The 14,367-nt window shown below is 45.3% G+C and overlaps 1 protein-coding gene across 2 annotated transcripts in view; it reads left to right on the forward strand.

Annotated features, from left to right (window-relative positions):
• Window positions 1-14,367, forward strand: part of ACTR3B (actin related protein 3B) — an 89,317-nt gene that overhangs the window by 38,976 nt on the left and 35,974 nt on the right. The window contains exons 1-4 of one of the 2 annotated variants that reach the window (XM_021692785.1): window positions 5,901-5,942; window positions 6,845-6,940; window positions 8,429-8,536; window positions 11,198-11,341. In XM_021692785.1, coding sequence (XP_021548460.1) covers window positions 6,896-6,940; window positions 8,429-8,536; window positions 11,198-11,341 — 297 coding nt within the window. In that variant the 5' untranslated portion in view covers window positions 5,901-5,942; window positions 6,845-6,895. Of the gene's footprint in view, window positions 1-5,900; window positions 5,943-6,844; window positions 6,941-8,428; window positions 8,537-11,197; window positions 11,342-14,367 lie in introns of those variants that run through there. The other variant, XM_021692784.2, reaches the window with a different exon arrangement.

A 14,367-nucleotide genomic window follows, 5' to 3' on the forward strand; every position in this document is an offset into this window, starting at 1 on the left:
AAGGGGTTAAGGGCAAGGGGAGTCTACTACTCAAGTCCTAACCTTATAAGGTGCTTTCCTAGAAGCCATACTCTTATCAGCTTTTGCTTCTTATTGGCCTGAACTTACTCACTTGGTCTTCCCTGTCCACAAGGAAGTGTGAGAAATGCATCTCCTCTGGCATCGCTGCCACCTCCTGTGAGTGATCGGTGCTCTGTCAGTATGGCAGAGGGGAGAATGGATACTGCATATGATGTGACTGCCTATGAGGACAGTGGCAAAACAAGAACTGAGCTGTTTACAAAACCCTGGCTGGATCCTACCTGTGTGGAGAGGGCCATCCACTCCGGGGAGCCAGCAGGCCAGGGGAGGGCCCTGTCAGGGTGTGCTGCTTCTCCTGCGCGGGGGCTCTCTGGCTCCTGTTGTCTCCCTCTGTGGATTCATAAGACAGGAGGTTGTCTTAGGAGTTTCTGTGGCCTTTCCCCAGCAGGCCGCGACCCAGGGCTTCACCCCTCCCATTACGGAACTGTGATTATGACAGAACGTGCGGAGGCCATCTCTGGGACTTCGCACTGTCCTGTCACAGGAATGGAATGACAACGTCTGGTATCTTCACATGTGTTTTGATGATGCAGTCAGTACGGTGTCCCTGGCGCCCCCCTGCCTTTCTCACGCAGTTTCCATCACTCCTGCTTAATGGCCCTGCACTCATCTTCCAGTGGATGCTTCCTGTCTGTTCAGTTCTGCTCCTTTTAGATGTTTACTATGTTTCCAATTTCTTGATTTTGTTAGAAACAATACGGTCTTTGCACATACAGTTTCTTTCTACATTTAGAGCATTTTTTCTATAAAAAGAACTACCAGTGTTCTGGGGTCCAGAAGTATTAATACTGTATGAGTCTTTAGCTTACTGCCTCAGGTTCTGTATGCAATGTACAGAGGCCACTCTGTACTCCTGTCAGCGATGGTTGATACCATTTCTGATTATTTGATGGAGTAAAAGTTCACCTTGTTTTTAATTTGCATTTTTTGAGAACTTTGTAAACATTTTTCACATCTGTACTAGTTGTATTACGTCCGGTGAATTGCCGGTTCATGTCCTCAGCTCTCGTGCATTTCAGTGTTTTATTGCTTCTCTTACTGCTATGATTTCTATGAACTTTTTTCTTAGAAATTTTTTTGTGATAAAATGTACACACTATAAAATTTACCATCTTAACTATCTTTAAGTGAACAATTAAGGGGCATGAAGTACATTCACACTGTTGTGCAACCATCAGCACCCTCATGTCCAGAACTCTTCCTCTTCCCAAACTGAAACTGTCCCCATGAAACACGCATCCCTGTCCCCTCCCCCAGCCCCTGGCACCCACCCCTCTACTTTCTGGGTCTGTGAATCTGACCACTCCAGGGCCCTCCTGAACGGGCATCACACAGGATTTGTCCTTCTGTGACTGACATATTTCTTCGCATGATGCTCAGGTTCATCCATGTCGTAGCAGGTGTCAGGACGTCCTTTTTAGGGCTGAGTAAGATCCCGGTGTATGCATGTCCCGCGTTTTGTTTATTCTGTGAGCTCTTGCAGATAATAGGAAGCTTTTGTCAGCACCAGATTATGTTTTTCTCAGTTGATTTTTTCCTTGCTTTTGTAGGCTTATGTTTTTTGAACATCTATAACTTTAAATTTTTATGTAGTAAATCTATTTTCCTTTGATGTCTATATCAATCTTCATCCATTTGGGGTTATTTGGTACATAATTTGACACAGATTTTAAACCCAGGAGAGATCCGGGGAGCCAGGGTTAATCTACTCCCTGCTGGTGGTATCTTCCTGGAGGCTCACCTTTTGCTCCAGACCACGTAGGAAGCTCCTACCTGGTAGGCAGGAAGCACTCCTTGACTTATGTGACCTATGCTCATGCTCTTCTGACATTTTAAACCTTTCTCTCCCCCTTCTATGCAGTTTAAATGCCCCCCTTATTTTTTTTTTAAATAAACTTAACTTATTATTAAGGTGCTTAGATTCCTGTTAAAGGGGAAAAAAAAGTGTAGATCTCTTTAGTTAATGTATGTTATTTCTGCTGGTCTGAATAACATTTATTGATAATTACAGCTGAATTTCTTGAATACATGCTATGTGCCCAGGCTCCCTGCCTCCCAAGTGTTTACATGTATTAACTCATTTGTTTCATTCTACCAACAACCTTGAGGCGTAGGTAGGTAGTTATTAGCCCCAATTTTTAGACTGATAGGAGGTTCCTTAAGAGAGGGACATTGTAGCCAATATTGTTGGACATCTGCAGCCAATGATCATGTGCTTTGAATGAAATAAACACTAACATTTATAGTGTTAAGCATGTGCTGGGCACTTCACAGGTATTAACAAATTTACTCTCCGCCGTTCAGGGTAATAAGCACGTTAACATAAGTAATATATTGTTGAGTGACTTTTAGATCCCTTATTTACAACCTGCTTTTGCATATGACTTCATTATTTCTCTCCTGTGTTTTAAGATTGCTTTCTCTCTCCCATCCAGGGAATATATTGCTTCTAATTACAGTGATTAAAACTTTCTTGTGGCACTGTGTTTGAGCCTTGTACCACTTGCTATGCAGGAGTCTGAACCAAAGCATGCAGTTGGTGGGTCTCTAGGTTTGTTCATTTGATGAGGTAATACAAAAGCACAGCAGTCAAAAGGTGTGGAAGGATTTCCAGTGCAAAGTATGTTTCCTTCTCCCCTCTGTTCTGGTTCCCAGACCCTCCTCCAGGAGGAAGCCACCTTTATCAGTTCTTAACCAGCTAATTGTTTCTCTTCCCAGAGGTAATTGTGTACAGGCATATGGATTATACATAAACTCTTGTTTTATACACATGGTAACAAAGTGTATACCTTGTACACCTTGTTTCTTTTTTATTCAAGAAAATAAAAATGTTGTGACAAACATGTGATGTGAAATTTACCCCCCCGACCGTTTGTAAATGCGTAGTTCAGTCGTGTTCTCTGTTCACACTGCTGTGAAGCGGAACTCTAGTCTGTGTCCACTTTTGCTGAGCAGCCTCCATGCCTGGGGGGCAGCTCCCCGTTTCCCTCCCCACACTGTTTTCTAAAAAGTTTTTGTTAAAAATCACTGACACCAAAGAACAGTTGAGCATGTGTACGACTTGGAGACGCCTTTCTCTCATGTAGCAGCTTCTCATAGATTGTTTCCTGGGAGCACAGAGAGAGCTCGTTCTTCCTAATTGCTGTGGAGTGTTCTACTCTCTGGACGCCGCATAATTTACCTAATCGCTCCCTTCAAGATGGCATTTAGGTTTCTCATCTTCTCATACGACCAGGGCTGACGTTCGCCCTCTCCGGAGCATCTTGCTTTAGATGGCTGTCTTGCCTACAGAATGTAACTTGATTTTCTTTCATGGTCTTAGCTGAGAGACATTTTTTCTTTTTAGTAGGTGAGTTTCTCACTTGTGTTTGCTAAAGATTTTAGTAAAAATAACTCACTTTCATTGAGCCCATTCCATGTGCCAGGTGCTGCTGTACACAGTTTACTTAGACTCCATCCGTCTTTCCAGCTCTGTGAGGTAGGTACTAATTCCGGACAGAGAGAGAAAATCACTTTCCTTTTTTTTTTTTTTAGTATTTATTTATTTATATTAGAGAGTGTGCACACAAGCAGGGGGAGGGGCAGAAGGAGAGGGAGAGAATCTCAAGCAGGCTCCGACTCCCTGCTGAGCGCAGAGCCTGATGCGGGGCTCGATCTCACCACCCTGAGATAATGACCTGAGCAGAAATCCAGAGTTGGCCGCTTAAATGACTGAGCCACCCAGGCGCCCCAGAAAATCACTTTCCAAGCACAGTAAAATTGAAGGCTAGGATTTAACCCAACTACTGGGACTTCAGAACCCTCATGTGAACTCCGCTGGTCTGGCCTGCAGCTATGTGACAGACGTGCTTGCTCTTTGATGAGCTATTTTACACTCTGTTATGCTTTCTCTGTTTAATGTGTTTTCTTTATGTGTTTATTTTTTATTTTTTATTTTTTTTTAAAGATTTTATTTATTTATTTGAGAGAGAGAGACTGAGAGAGAGAGAGCATGAGAGGGGGGAGGGTCGGGAGGGTCAGAGGGAGAAGCAGACTCCCTGCCGAGCAGGGAGCCCGATGCAGGACTCGATCCAGGGACTCCAGGATCATGACCTGAGCCGAAGGCAGTCGCTTAACCAACTGAGCCACCCGGGCGCCCTATGTGTTTATTTTTTAAGACTCCGGCTTGGTGGGGCGCCCGGGTGGCTCAGTCAGTAAAGCGTCTGCCTTTGGCTCAGGTCATGATCCCAGAGTCCTGGGATCGAGTTCCGCATCGGGCTCCCTCCTCGGTGGGGAGTCTGCTTCTCCCTCTCCCTACCAGCTTGTGCTCTCTCTTACTATCTCTGTCACTGTCTCTGTCTCTCTCTCAACTAAATAAATAAAATGTTAAAAAAAAAAAACCTCTGGCTTGGTTTTCTCTTTGCTTTGTAGTGAGTGTGTATTCTTTCTAATAATTTGGTATTTTTTTAAAACATTTTTTTTTTAAATATTTATTTGACAGAGAGACAGCGAGAGGGAACACAAGTAGGGGGAGTGGGAGAGGGAGAAGCAGGCTTCCCGCTGAGCAGAGAGCCCGATGTGGGGCTCGATCCCAGGACCCTGGGATCATGACCTGAGCAGAAGGCAGACGCTTAACGACTGAGCCACCCAGGCGCCCCTAAAACATTTTTTAGTGTAACTATGATTGTATGTATTTACCTGGTATTTGTTTAGGGGTGATTAACTATTTCCTACTGTGATTAGTGAGCAAGTTGGTACATTTCCACATTTTCTTACCTCCTCTTCCTTCCTTCTACCTCCTGCTTTTGATTGGTTGTTACTGAACTTGTTCTCATATCAACATTTATAACATGATGTGTACTAATGTGATCAGTCTAGAACGATGTGTTTGCTTCCATGATAAGAAGATATCACTGTTTTTATATTCTCTCCTTTTCTTTTATACCTCTCAGCTTGATATTATTTCTGCTGTTTTAATTTGTAACATTTGCATTCTGTTGTATAAACCCCAGAAAAGACCAGTCTTTAGTTCTACATCCTACATGGATTAATTGCTCACTGTAAGTCTTTGGCTGTACTTTGTGCATTCTTCTTGTTTGGCTGAACTTTATCTTCTGGTAGAGTTAATTCACTTCTTCAAGTTCTTTTATGTTTAAAGATAATTTTGTTTTTGTAACATGCTTGATTGGCAGTGTGACCATATGTAGAGTTCTTGGGTCACACCTTCCTGCTCAGAAGACTATATATATGGCCCCATGTGTCCCAGTGTTAAATGAAGCTCTGCCCCTTCCCCGGGGCCAGCTGTGCTTTTCCCACTTGAAAGGTTTCAAAGTGTGTGCAAACTGCTGAAACAAAGTACCACAGGCTGGGTGTCTTCAACAACAGGCATTTGTGTTCTCACAGTTCCGGAGGCTGTAGGTGCAAGATCCCGGTGCTGTCAGGGTTGTTTGTGGTGAGGGCTCTCTTCCTGGCTGGCAGGTGGCCACCTTCTCGCCATGTGCTCACGTGGCCTTTCCTCTGTGTTGACGTGTAGGGACGGAGAGAGCTCTCGGGTGTCTCTTCCTTTTCTCATGAAGGCGTTCATGATAGCGAATTAGGGCCCTACTCTTATGGCCTTGTTTAACCGTGATCACCTACCTCCCTAGAGGCTCCATCTCCAAATACAGTCACTTTGGGGGTTGGGCTTCAACATACGAATTTTGGGGACACAGTTCAGTCTATAATGAAGGGTCATGTGGACTTTTTTGTTGTTTTTTGCCAAAAGGCCCAGAGAATTTTTATTTATTCTTTTTTTTTCTTTTTGCAGCATTAAATGTGATGTATGTCCATATTTATTGACATGGAAAAATGTTCACAACATACTGCTGAATGACAAAAAGCAGGTTTATTTATTCTTTTTATCTTTCTATAATCCTATTTGATAATGATGATTTTAAAATGGATATTTGAGTTTTTCAAGCTGTTCTTGGTCTTGATTTGTATCTGCTTTGTTTTTATATCTTCCTGGGCATGCGTGTTTTGCCTGCTGTTTGTTTTTCCTGTTTTCTCTCTCTCCCCTCTTGTTTTCTTTTAGTATTTCCATATGGTGTCTGGCTGGTTTCTGTGCGTACTTTCCTCACCTCTGAACTCTGGGGGAGTTCTTCCTGGACTGTGTGCTGAGCTCAGGCTGGGCTGGGGGCCGTGCTGAGTATGGGTGAAGCTGCCTCTCACCTGCACTTTCCTGCCTTGTAGCTGACGACGAGGATGTTTCCTCTGACCTTGCCTCATGCGCTGTGAGGGCAGGTGGGGCTTGGGAGGCGTCTCCAGCTCTTCTGCTCAAACTGACATTCTGGTTCCAAGCCAGGGCTGACTCATGCTTTTGCTCTTCTGTGGAGAGCTCTATTCTTTGCCTGGGATCCAGAGTCACTGGTGTTCCCTCTTGGTGTTTGTCTTCACGTGTCTTGGTTGAGTTTTTACTGCACTTGGCAGTTTGCTGCAGGTCTTTTCAGTTTCAGGGTATTTTAGATATTATGTTCTTGAAGAAAGAATTTCCTTTTCTGTAACTTGTTCTTGTTTTGGGGTGGTTAATAAGAGCAGAAATGTTTTGAGAGGTCTTTGCCATCTTAAAGCTTTTAAGACCCACACCAGATTTCTTTAATTAATCACTGTAAATATACTCTATCTGTAAAATTAGGGAACGGTACAGCATCCTAATTAACATGCTTTTAGGTTAATTTTTTCCTGGCTCTGATTTAATTACAGGAAATTTGGGTGAAGGCTAAATATAGTGAATGTTTTCTTACAGACAGAGCCTCCACTGAATACGCCAGAAAATAGAGAATATCTTGCAGAAATTATGTTTGAATCATTTAATGTACCAGGACTCTACATTGCGGTTCAGGTAAAAACAAAGTTATTTTTACAATTCCCAACAGACCTTAGCTGTCCAGCGGTAGGAGAAACGGTGATTCCAGAGGCTCTCCATGGGATGATGGTGCGCTATGTTCTTCCCTTTCCCACTTCCTCAGCTCACACCCCAACCCCACTCAGGTTTGAGCTCAAACACTGTAGAGAATGTGTTCTGTGGTTTAGTTTTTACGTTTACGCTGTTGATACAGGATTATCTGGCTGTTTTTACATGCATTAAAATCCAACGTATTTCTCTTTGGGTGACAAGATCGGGAAGTAGGTGTGGTTCTTTTTTTGACTTCTTTCACTCCTGATCATAATAGAGAAAAGATACTATAGAGTCTGTTAAAAAATAAAAAAATACTTTTAGAGGGTCCCCCCTATGGATTTTGGGCTCCTGTGGTTCCATGAACTTACAGAACTTCCTTTGAAGCTACTTGTTCATAGCGTGGGGATTTTTGTTGGTTTTGCTGGTTATTTGTCTGCCGTCCTATATAAAGGAATTGGCTGAAATTTTGGGAATAATGAGATAGGTGTTTCCCAAAATACTTTCTGCATCAAACTAGTCCCTTTTAAGGCAAGGGAGGAGGAGTTGCATAGGAAAATCATTTGGGAGATCCTGCGCGCTGTAGCCTGCACTTGGTGATTCACAGTGAGTAACAGAGTAAAGGCCCTGAGAACGCCTGCATTGAAGAAGAAATCTGTTCATTCTAGCACTTCCGAATTTATTTAACCAGAAGTCTCCTCTTCCCCGGATTATTTACATCCCATGGAGTAGGGAAGTACTTTAGAAAACACTGAACCACAGCCAGGTGTCAAGGTTGCTTGGAGAAGTTTTTATATGAGAACAGATTCTTAGGCTTCATCTCAGACCAAGGCTTTCCAACCTCAGTGCTTCGGAATGTGTAGTTCTGCGTGGTAGGGGCTGACCTGTGTGTTGCAGGATGTTTAGCTTTCTGGCCTCTACCCACTAGAAGAAGCACTACCACCAGCCTCCCCTTCTCCAAGTGCGACAATCCAAAATGGTTCGAGACATTGCAAAGATCCCCTGGCTGAGCACCACTGCCCTGGTCCTACCAGATTAGAGTTTGTGGGCGTGAGGCCTACTAATCTGTTTTTTAAAAAACTCCGCAAGTGATCTTACCGCAGCCCATCTGTGGACCCACGCTGGGAATTAGTGGCTTAGAAATTAAAATCCTCTTACTCCATAGTGAAGTTTCTTTCCCATGGGCTTTCCTTTGTAAATGTTTGATTTACTTTATTGAAAACTTGACCCATCCAGTTTAAGTATACTAAATTTGTGTGTTGTGCAATTTGGAATTTGAATTTTGGAGCGGCGGGGGGAGGATGGAGGATAGGGAAGGTTGAGAGTTACTTGGAGTAACTAAGAAAGAGCTTGTCAGTGAGCCTGAGAACAAGCAGGCAGAAGACTTGAGAAACATTTCCCTGTGTGCTAACAGTTTCTGCGTCCTTTATCCAGGCAGTGCTGGCCTTAGCTGCATCCTGGACATCTCGGCAAGTTGGGGAACGCACGTTAACAGGGATCGTCATTGACAGCGGGGATGGGGTCACTCACGCTATCCCAGTGGTAAGCAGGATAGTCAATGCTTCACTCTCTGTAGGCCTCACCTAATTTTGAGGTAAGGGTAGAAATGAAAGAAAAAAACCCCTTGTGTAATTAAAATACCACTTTAAAAGTCATGGCTGTACTTAGAAAAGGTAACAGGAGGTTTGAAAACCAGGTATAGGAGAAAGGACAGATGCCTCTTCACCGTGGCATTGGCGGTTCTCAGTTTGCAGTGGCAGATGTCCGCAGTCAGGGCGTCTGCCGTGGTTTGGACTCCATGGCCTCTGCCGCTCCTCTCGCTGTAGCATCACCCATGGGATTTTCCCAGCTTACATGCCGAGCTGCATCTTGGAGACCAGATTGTCGGCGTGGGGCACGACCACTTGTTCCGTGACAGGGTGTGTATGGCTTTGACCACCTCGTGCTTTAGAGGAATTACTTCTTGTTTTTTTAAAATGTATTCAAGAACGAAGGAGAGATTATACGTTTTGACTCGCAGAATACTCTGCAATGTCACTTTTTGGTTTTAATTTTCAGAACATTAGAGAAGTGACTCCTCATTCAGGCTTCAAGAGACATCTGTAGTCAGGAAGAAGAAATGCCGGATTTGTCCCATGCTCCATCCTGGGGCCCCTGCTGGAGAGGGGTCGGGAGAGACAGGGCAGGCGCCGGTGACAGCTGCAGATCCTGGGCTGGGAGTCCCGGGCCTGTCTCAGTATACTTACTCCTCTTCTGGGTCATTGTGAAGTGTTAGTGCCACTCAATCTGTAACGCTGACTGGGAAATTCTGGCATCGGGCTTCTCTCTGAGATCATGCCCTCAAACCTCAGTGCAGACGGAGCCCCGGGGGTGGGGGTGCTGGAGGGCCTGCTGCTTGGCCCACCCTATGTCTCAAATGAGGAGAAGTAAAGAAAACCGATTTCGTGTACAGGTCCACTGAGGAAGTGTTTTTAAAAATTTTTGTGTCTTTTTATCAGTTTTTTTCTGATTGTAAAAATTACATTTGTTGTACAAAATTTGTGTAAAACAGAGAAATGTGGAGAAGAAAGTAACATGACCCATAAATCTGCGCAGAGAACCGCATTATGCTTTGGTTTGGAGAACCTTCCCAGTTCTTTTTCTTAGGTGCACAAGGATGCACACTTTAAGCAAAATTGGAATATTCTATGTCTGCTTGTGTATTCTAATTGTATAATACGATCCTGAAGTTATGTTTTGCATATTGACTTATCCCTACTATTTTTTCTTATGGTTAAATATTCTGTGAATATTTAATAATTGCATATAGCCCATCATGTAGGTATGGGATAATTTACTCATTTATTTTCCTGTTGTATGACATGTAGGGTTTTTTTTTTTTTAATGTTTTTAATGTTGTGATGAAGCCAATACTTAACGCTGGTTGACTTCGTTTTAGAAAATGCTATATGTAATGCGTAGAATGTAATAATTGTGAATAGTTTGTGTTAGCTAGTATTCTTGTGAGTTTAAGTTAATCTTTATTACTTTAATAATTTGTACATATCTTTTATTTCCATCTTAAATATTTCACAAATAGCTTGGACACTGTGGAGAGGCCAAATCTTTTCTTACTTCTAGAGTTCAGGTACATCAGAAAACACACTAGGGGAATTCGGGCACCTGTCCTTGCAGCTTAACTGCTGATTGGGTCTGGTGCTGGTAATCCTTAGCTCCGACCTGCCCGTAAGGTGAGGTTGGCAGTCACTTCCATCCCCCGTCTCCCATGGGCACGTGGCATAGAAGCCGGTGCTGGAATGTGGAGCCTGGAGTGTCTCCTCTTTTCGGATGGAACTGTGGTAGGAAGCCGTCTCCTATGGCCACCAGCCCCCAGAGAGCAAGCGGGCTGTGGGCCCAGGCCCTGGCTTCCGGAACAACCTGTGCCCCCAGAATGGCTGGTGAGGGGCTGGGGCCAGCCTGCGAACTCTGCGCCGCAGTCCTCTCCTGGTCCTCGCAGTCCAGCCAGAGGGTCCCAACTCCTGACCAGCACTGGTCTCAAACTGCACAGGGTTTAGGGTAACTTATCAGAATTATTCCTAACAAGTGCAGCTCTTGGTACAGTAAATGGGACCATTTATCAAGTATCAAGTACATCCCCCAAACAGTGCTATGTGCTTGACTTACTGTGTTTAAGTCTGTGTTGTAAACCACATGTGGGGTATTGTTTGCCCCATGGTGTGGATGAAGGTTTTGGGGCTGAAACGCGTTGACAGGCTTGTCCCTGGTCACTCAGCGGACAGTCGTGGAACCAGGATTTGAACCCAGGTTGTCTGAGTCTAAGCCCCGTGTACTTAACCAGATTGTTGACTCTTAAATATAAGTAGGTTTATAGTTGGTTTAACAGTTTATAGGTAAAGTTTTTTCCTTGTTGTTAAAGGAACATAAAACAGTTTGCTGTTCTGACAGACGGCATGACTTTTTGGAAATGCACTGGTTTTTCTCTTCACTTTTCTGATGTAATCATTTTGGTTGCTTACAGAGAGTCTCAGGTTATATTAAGGGAATTGTGCATGCAGTCATTTTAAAAGACCTCCAGTCCTGAGCTTTGTCCGGCGTGGGGATTCAGTAAATGCTGTGCTACGAGGGGGAGGAAGCAGAGAATCTGGGGAGCTCTGCCCGCTAGAGTTACTCATTCCCGTCGTTCTGCCTCCTCTTCTTCCCTAGGCAGAAGGTTATGTCATTGGAAGCTGCATCAAACACATCCCGATTGCAGGTAGAGATATTACGTATTTCATTCAGCAGCTGCTAAGGGAGAGGGAGGTGGGAATCCCTCCTGAGCAATCACTGGAGACCGCAAAAGCCATTAAGGTAAAAACAGATGGGAAATGGGCCGGTTTGGGGGTGAGAGAGAAATGGTGTTTGGACACTTCCCCTTCTGCCATCACCCCTGCTCCCACCCCCCTTCCTCTCCCCTCCCGAAAATGTGGGTCTTATTCTGTTTGCCACTTGAGTCAAGGGGCTGAAAGCCTCAAAGCTTAGCCTTTTCCTCTGAGCGTGTGAATGCTGTGGAGGTTCTGGCTGTAAATGGGAACAGCTTGATAACTGGTATTGAGCACAGGGTGCATGGAGTACAGCATCATTTAATTGGAGCCTAATTAGATGGAACCTTCAGTTAACGGAATGTGCCTTCCATATCTCCCTCTGTGCTTCATGTCTGGAATAAGGAGCAAACCCCAGCAACAGCGGTGTTGGGAATTCGGCTGAGTCAGCCAGTACTTAGACTGATGGCTGGTACTCGCGTGAGGTTCTGTGTCCTGAGAATGACAGTTGAGAGTAGTGCCCTTCTAGAATCTCAGGTCATTAAACAAAATCCATCTGCATTTTCTAGACTCTGGTACCATGCTGGAGAAGTCACAGGACGTTTTGCAATTTAAATCAGTAAGATTAGAAGAAAAATGGCTCATTGGTCCTTATTTAAAGTGTCCACGTGACCTGATCCATCAGTTTAGTCTTTGTATTACTCTGTATGTGGCAGCTGACAAACCCTTTCTGAAGGAACTTCTCTTTTTAGGTTTCAAAATCAAGACAAATTTTTTTTAACCAAAATGCAAGAGACTTTTAGTAATACAAGGATAACTCTCATGGATGAAGAGGGAAGGGTTTTGTTTGTTTTCGGAGAGGAATATAATTTTGAAGTGTGACGTGTGACCATGAGCATCTCGTTTCATTGAACACATGCTTGTTAAGGGGAGGCGAGCCTAAACCCCCACCTCCCATCTAAGCACCCAGGAGCAGGCTGGTCGAAGAAAAGTCATCAGTGAGGACCCCATGTTTTGCATGCCGCTCTTGGTAAAAACTGGTATTTTTCAGACAGGGTGCGGCTGGTAGGATGGCTAGCTGCCCCAGCGTCCCTGGGACTGGAGTGTCAGGGGTTGGGTACCCGCAGGGCTAAAACAGTTTGCCCTGGGCAAACCTGGGGGCAGAGGTTACAGCAGTATTATAAGACTTTCTTTTTAGACTAAAATATTTCCCAGGATTTTCCCTTTTTCCTTGCCTTTCGTCAATGAAAGAAATTTGGATATTTGATCCATGTTCTCTTGTCACCCCAAATCTGTCACTAATGGGAATCAGGATTGAACTTCTTGTCCCTGACACTCAGGGGTCCTCCACCTGGTGAGTGTGAAAGTTCCATTTTTAGTAAAGATTTCTGAGTATGATGACTTGTGCAGTCCTGGTCCTTGTAGCAGTGTTTACTCTGCTCACAGGCTGTCCGGGGTCCAGTTGTGGCCCTGAAATTGGAGCTTGCCATTCAGGTTGTGACCATGTCTTGCTCGGCGGTGAAGGCCGGGCGTCCTCCTGTGCCCTCCGGATGAGCTGTGCTGGCCCTGTTGTGTGGCTGAGCCTGCTGTTCGTTGTCTCCTCTCTGCTTTCTGTAAAAGAAAAGATTCTGGCAAGAGTGGTTGGGAGGTACCCCAGTGTCATGTTACTCCCGTGGCCGTCCCCCATGGTCACGAGTAGGCACACAGCATCCTTGCAGCAGGTTCCAGAATTTAAGACTCACACTGCCACGCTCCAGCCAACTCGGTTGAGGCTCTTTATGGATCCGTGAAGCCAGCTGAGATGCCGCAGGAAACGGACCGGGCCTCTGACAGCCTAACGTCTTTGTCTCCAGCCTGGTGGCTTTAGAGTCATATTGCCTGACTCACCCTCTCTCTAGCATCAGGGAGCACAGGGATGGTAACAATCCTGGCTTGTCAAGTCTCAGAATTGTGCGAGAGTCTATTAAGGATGGTATTAGAATACATTTCGGGAATTCTAAAAAACTTTGGACTTAATATCAGGAAAACACCTGCAGAGGTCCTCCCAAAATGCGTAATGAGCACGAGCTGCGCGCCCGACGCAGTGCCGCTGGTGAACAGAGTCCGCTTGGCCCACAGAACGCTTACTTTCAGAAGCTGGTACCCCAGTGCCACCTGCTGGTTTGCTGAGGTCAGCTCTGGGGACAAAGATTCCCAGTCACACGTTACCAGATGCTGAGGGGACGCTGGGCGCGTCTCAGGTTGGCTGCCGGTGCCGGCTGCCGAGCATCAGCAGGTTCTCATGCAGCAGTAGCGTATAGGAGCCCTGGTCCTCCTGTCTACATCTGCCTGTTCTGTTTTCTCGGGGGCATCCACCACCTTGTAACATACTGTGTCACTTACTTATTTACCACGGCCGTCATTTACTGTCCAGCTCTCAGCCAGAGCGTATGTTCCAGCGGCAGGGCTCTGTGTGTGTTTTGTTCCTTTGTAGCTCCCATGTGCCCGGGCCCTCAGCAAATACTTGTCACAGAGCCCGGGACCGTGCCGTGTCAGACTGCACAGCAGGCTCACAACCGAATTACTGGTCATGGTAGGCGTGAGGATTAGTCTACTGCACTCAGCGCAGGTCTGCTGGTCCAGGGGGGGACCTCAGAGACAGGACACTTAAAGATTTTTCTTTATTTATTTGAGAGAGCGAGCGAGAGAGATCACAGAGGGAGAGGGAGAAGCAGACTCCCCGCTGAGCAGGGAGCCTGACGGGACCATGACCTGAGCTGAAGGCAGATGTCAACCGGATGGGCCCCCCAGGCACCCCGAGATAGGACACTTAGTAGACATATTTAGACATTGTTTCAGATCACATGGCAACAAAATGTGCTAAAGTAAGGCTGAGATTTATAGCTGAGCTACTGAGAAAGCCGACTTACATGTCCAGAATCGAAGCATGGTCCCGTCGGCTGTGAAGGAGGACAGAAAGGAGGCCTGACGGCACGTCCACACACTGTCGTGCTGTGTTTAACGCGTGGGGTCACTGGGTGTTTGGTAGCGGGAGGAGACTCTGCCTAGTTAATGCCTGTGGACGTCTCTTTGTTT

Source organism: Neomonachus schauinslandi, chromosome 12 (genome assembly GCF_002201575.2).
Source record: "Neomonachus schauinslandi chromosome 12, ASM220157v2, whole genome shotgun sequence".
NCBI lineage: Eukaryota > Metazoa > Chordata > Mammalia > Carnivora > Phocidae > Neomonachus > Neomonachus schauinslandi.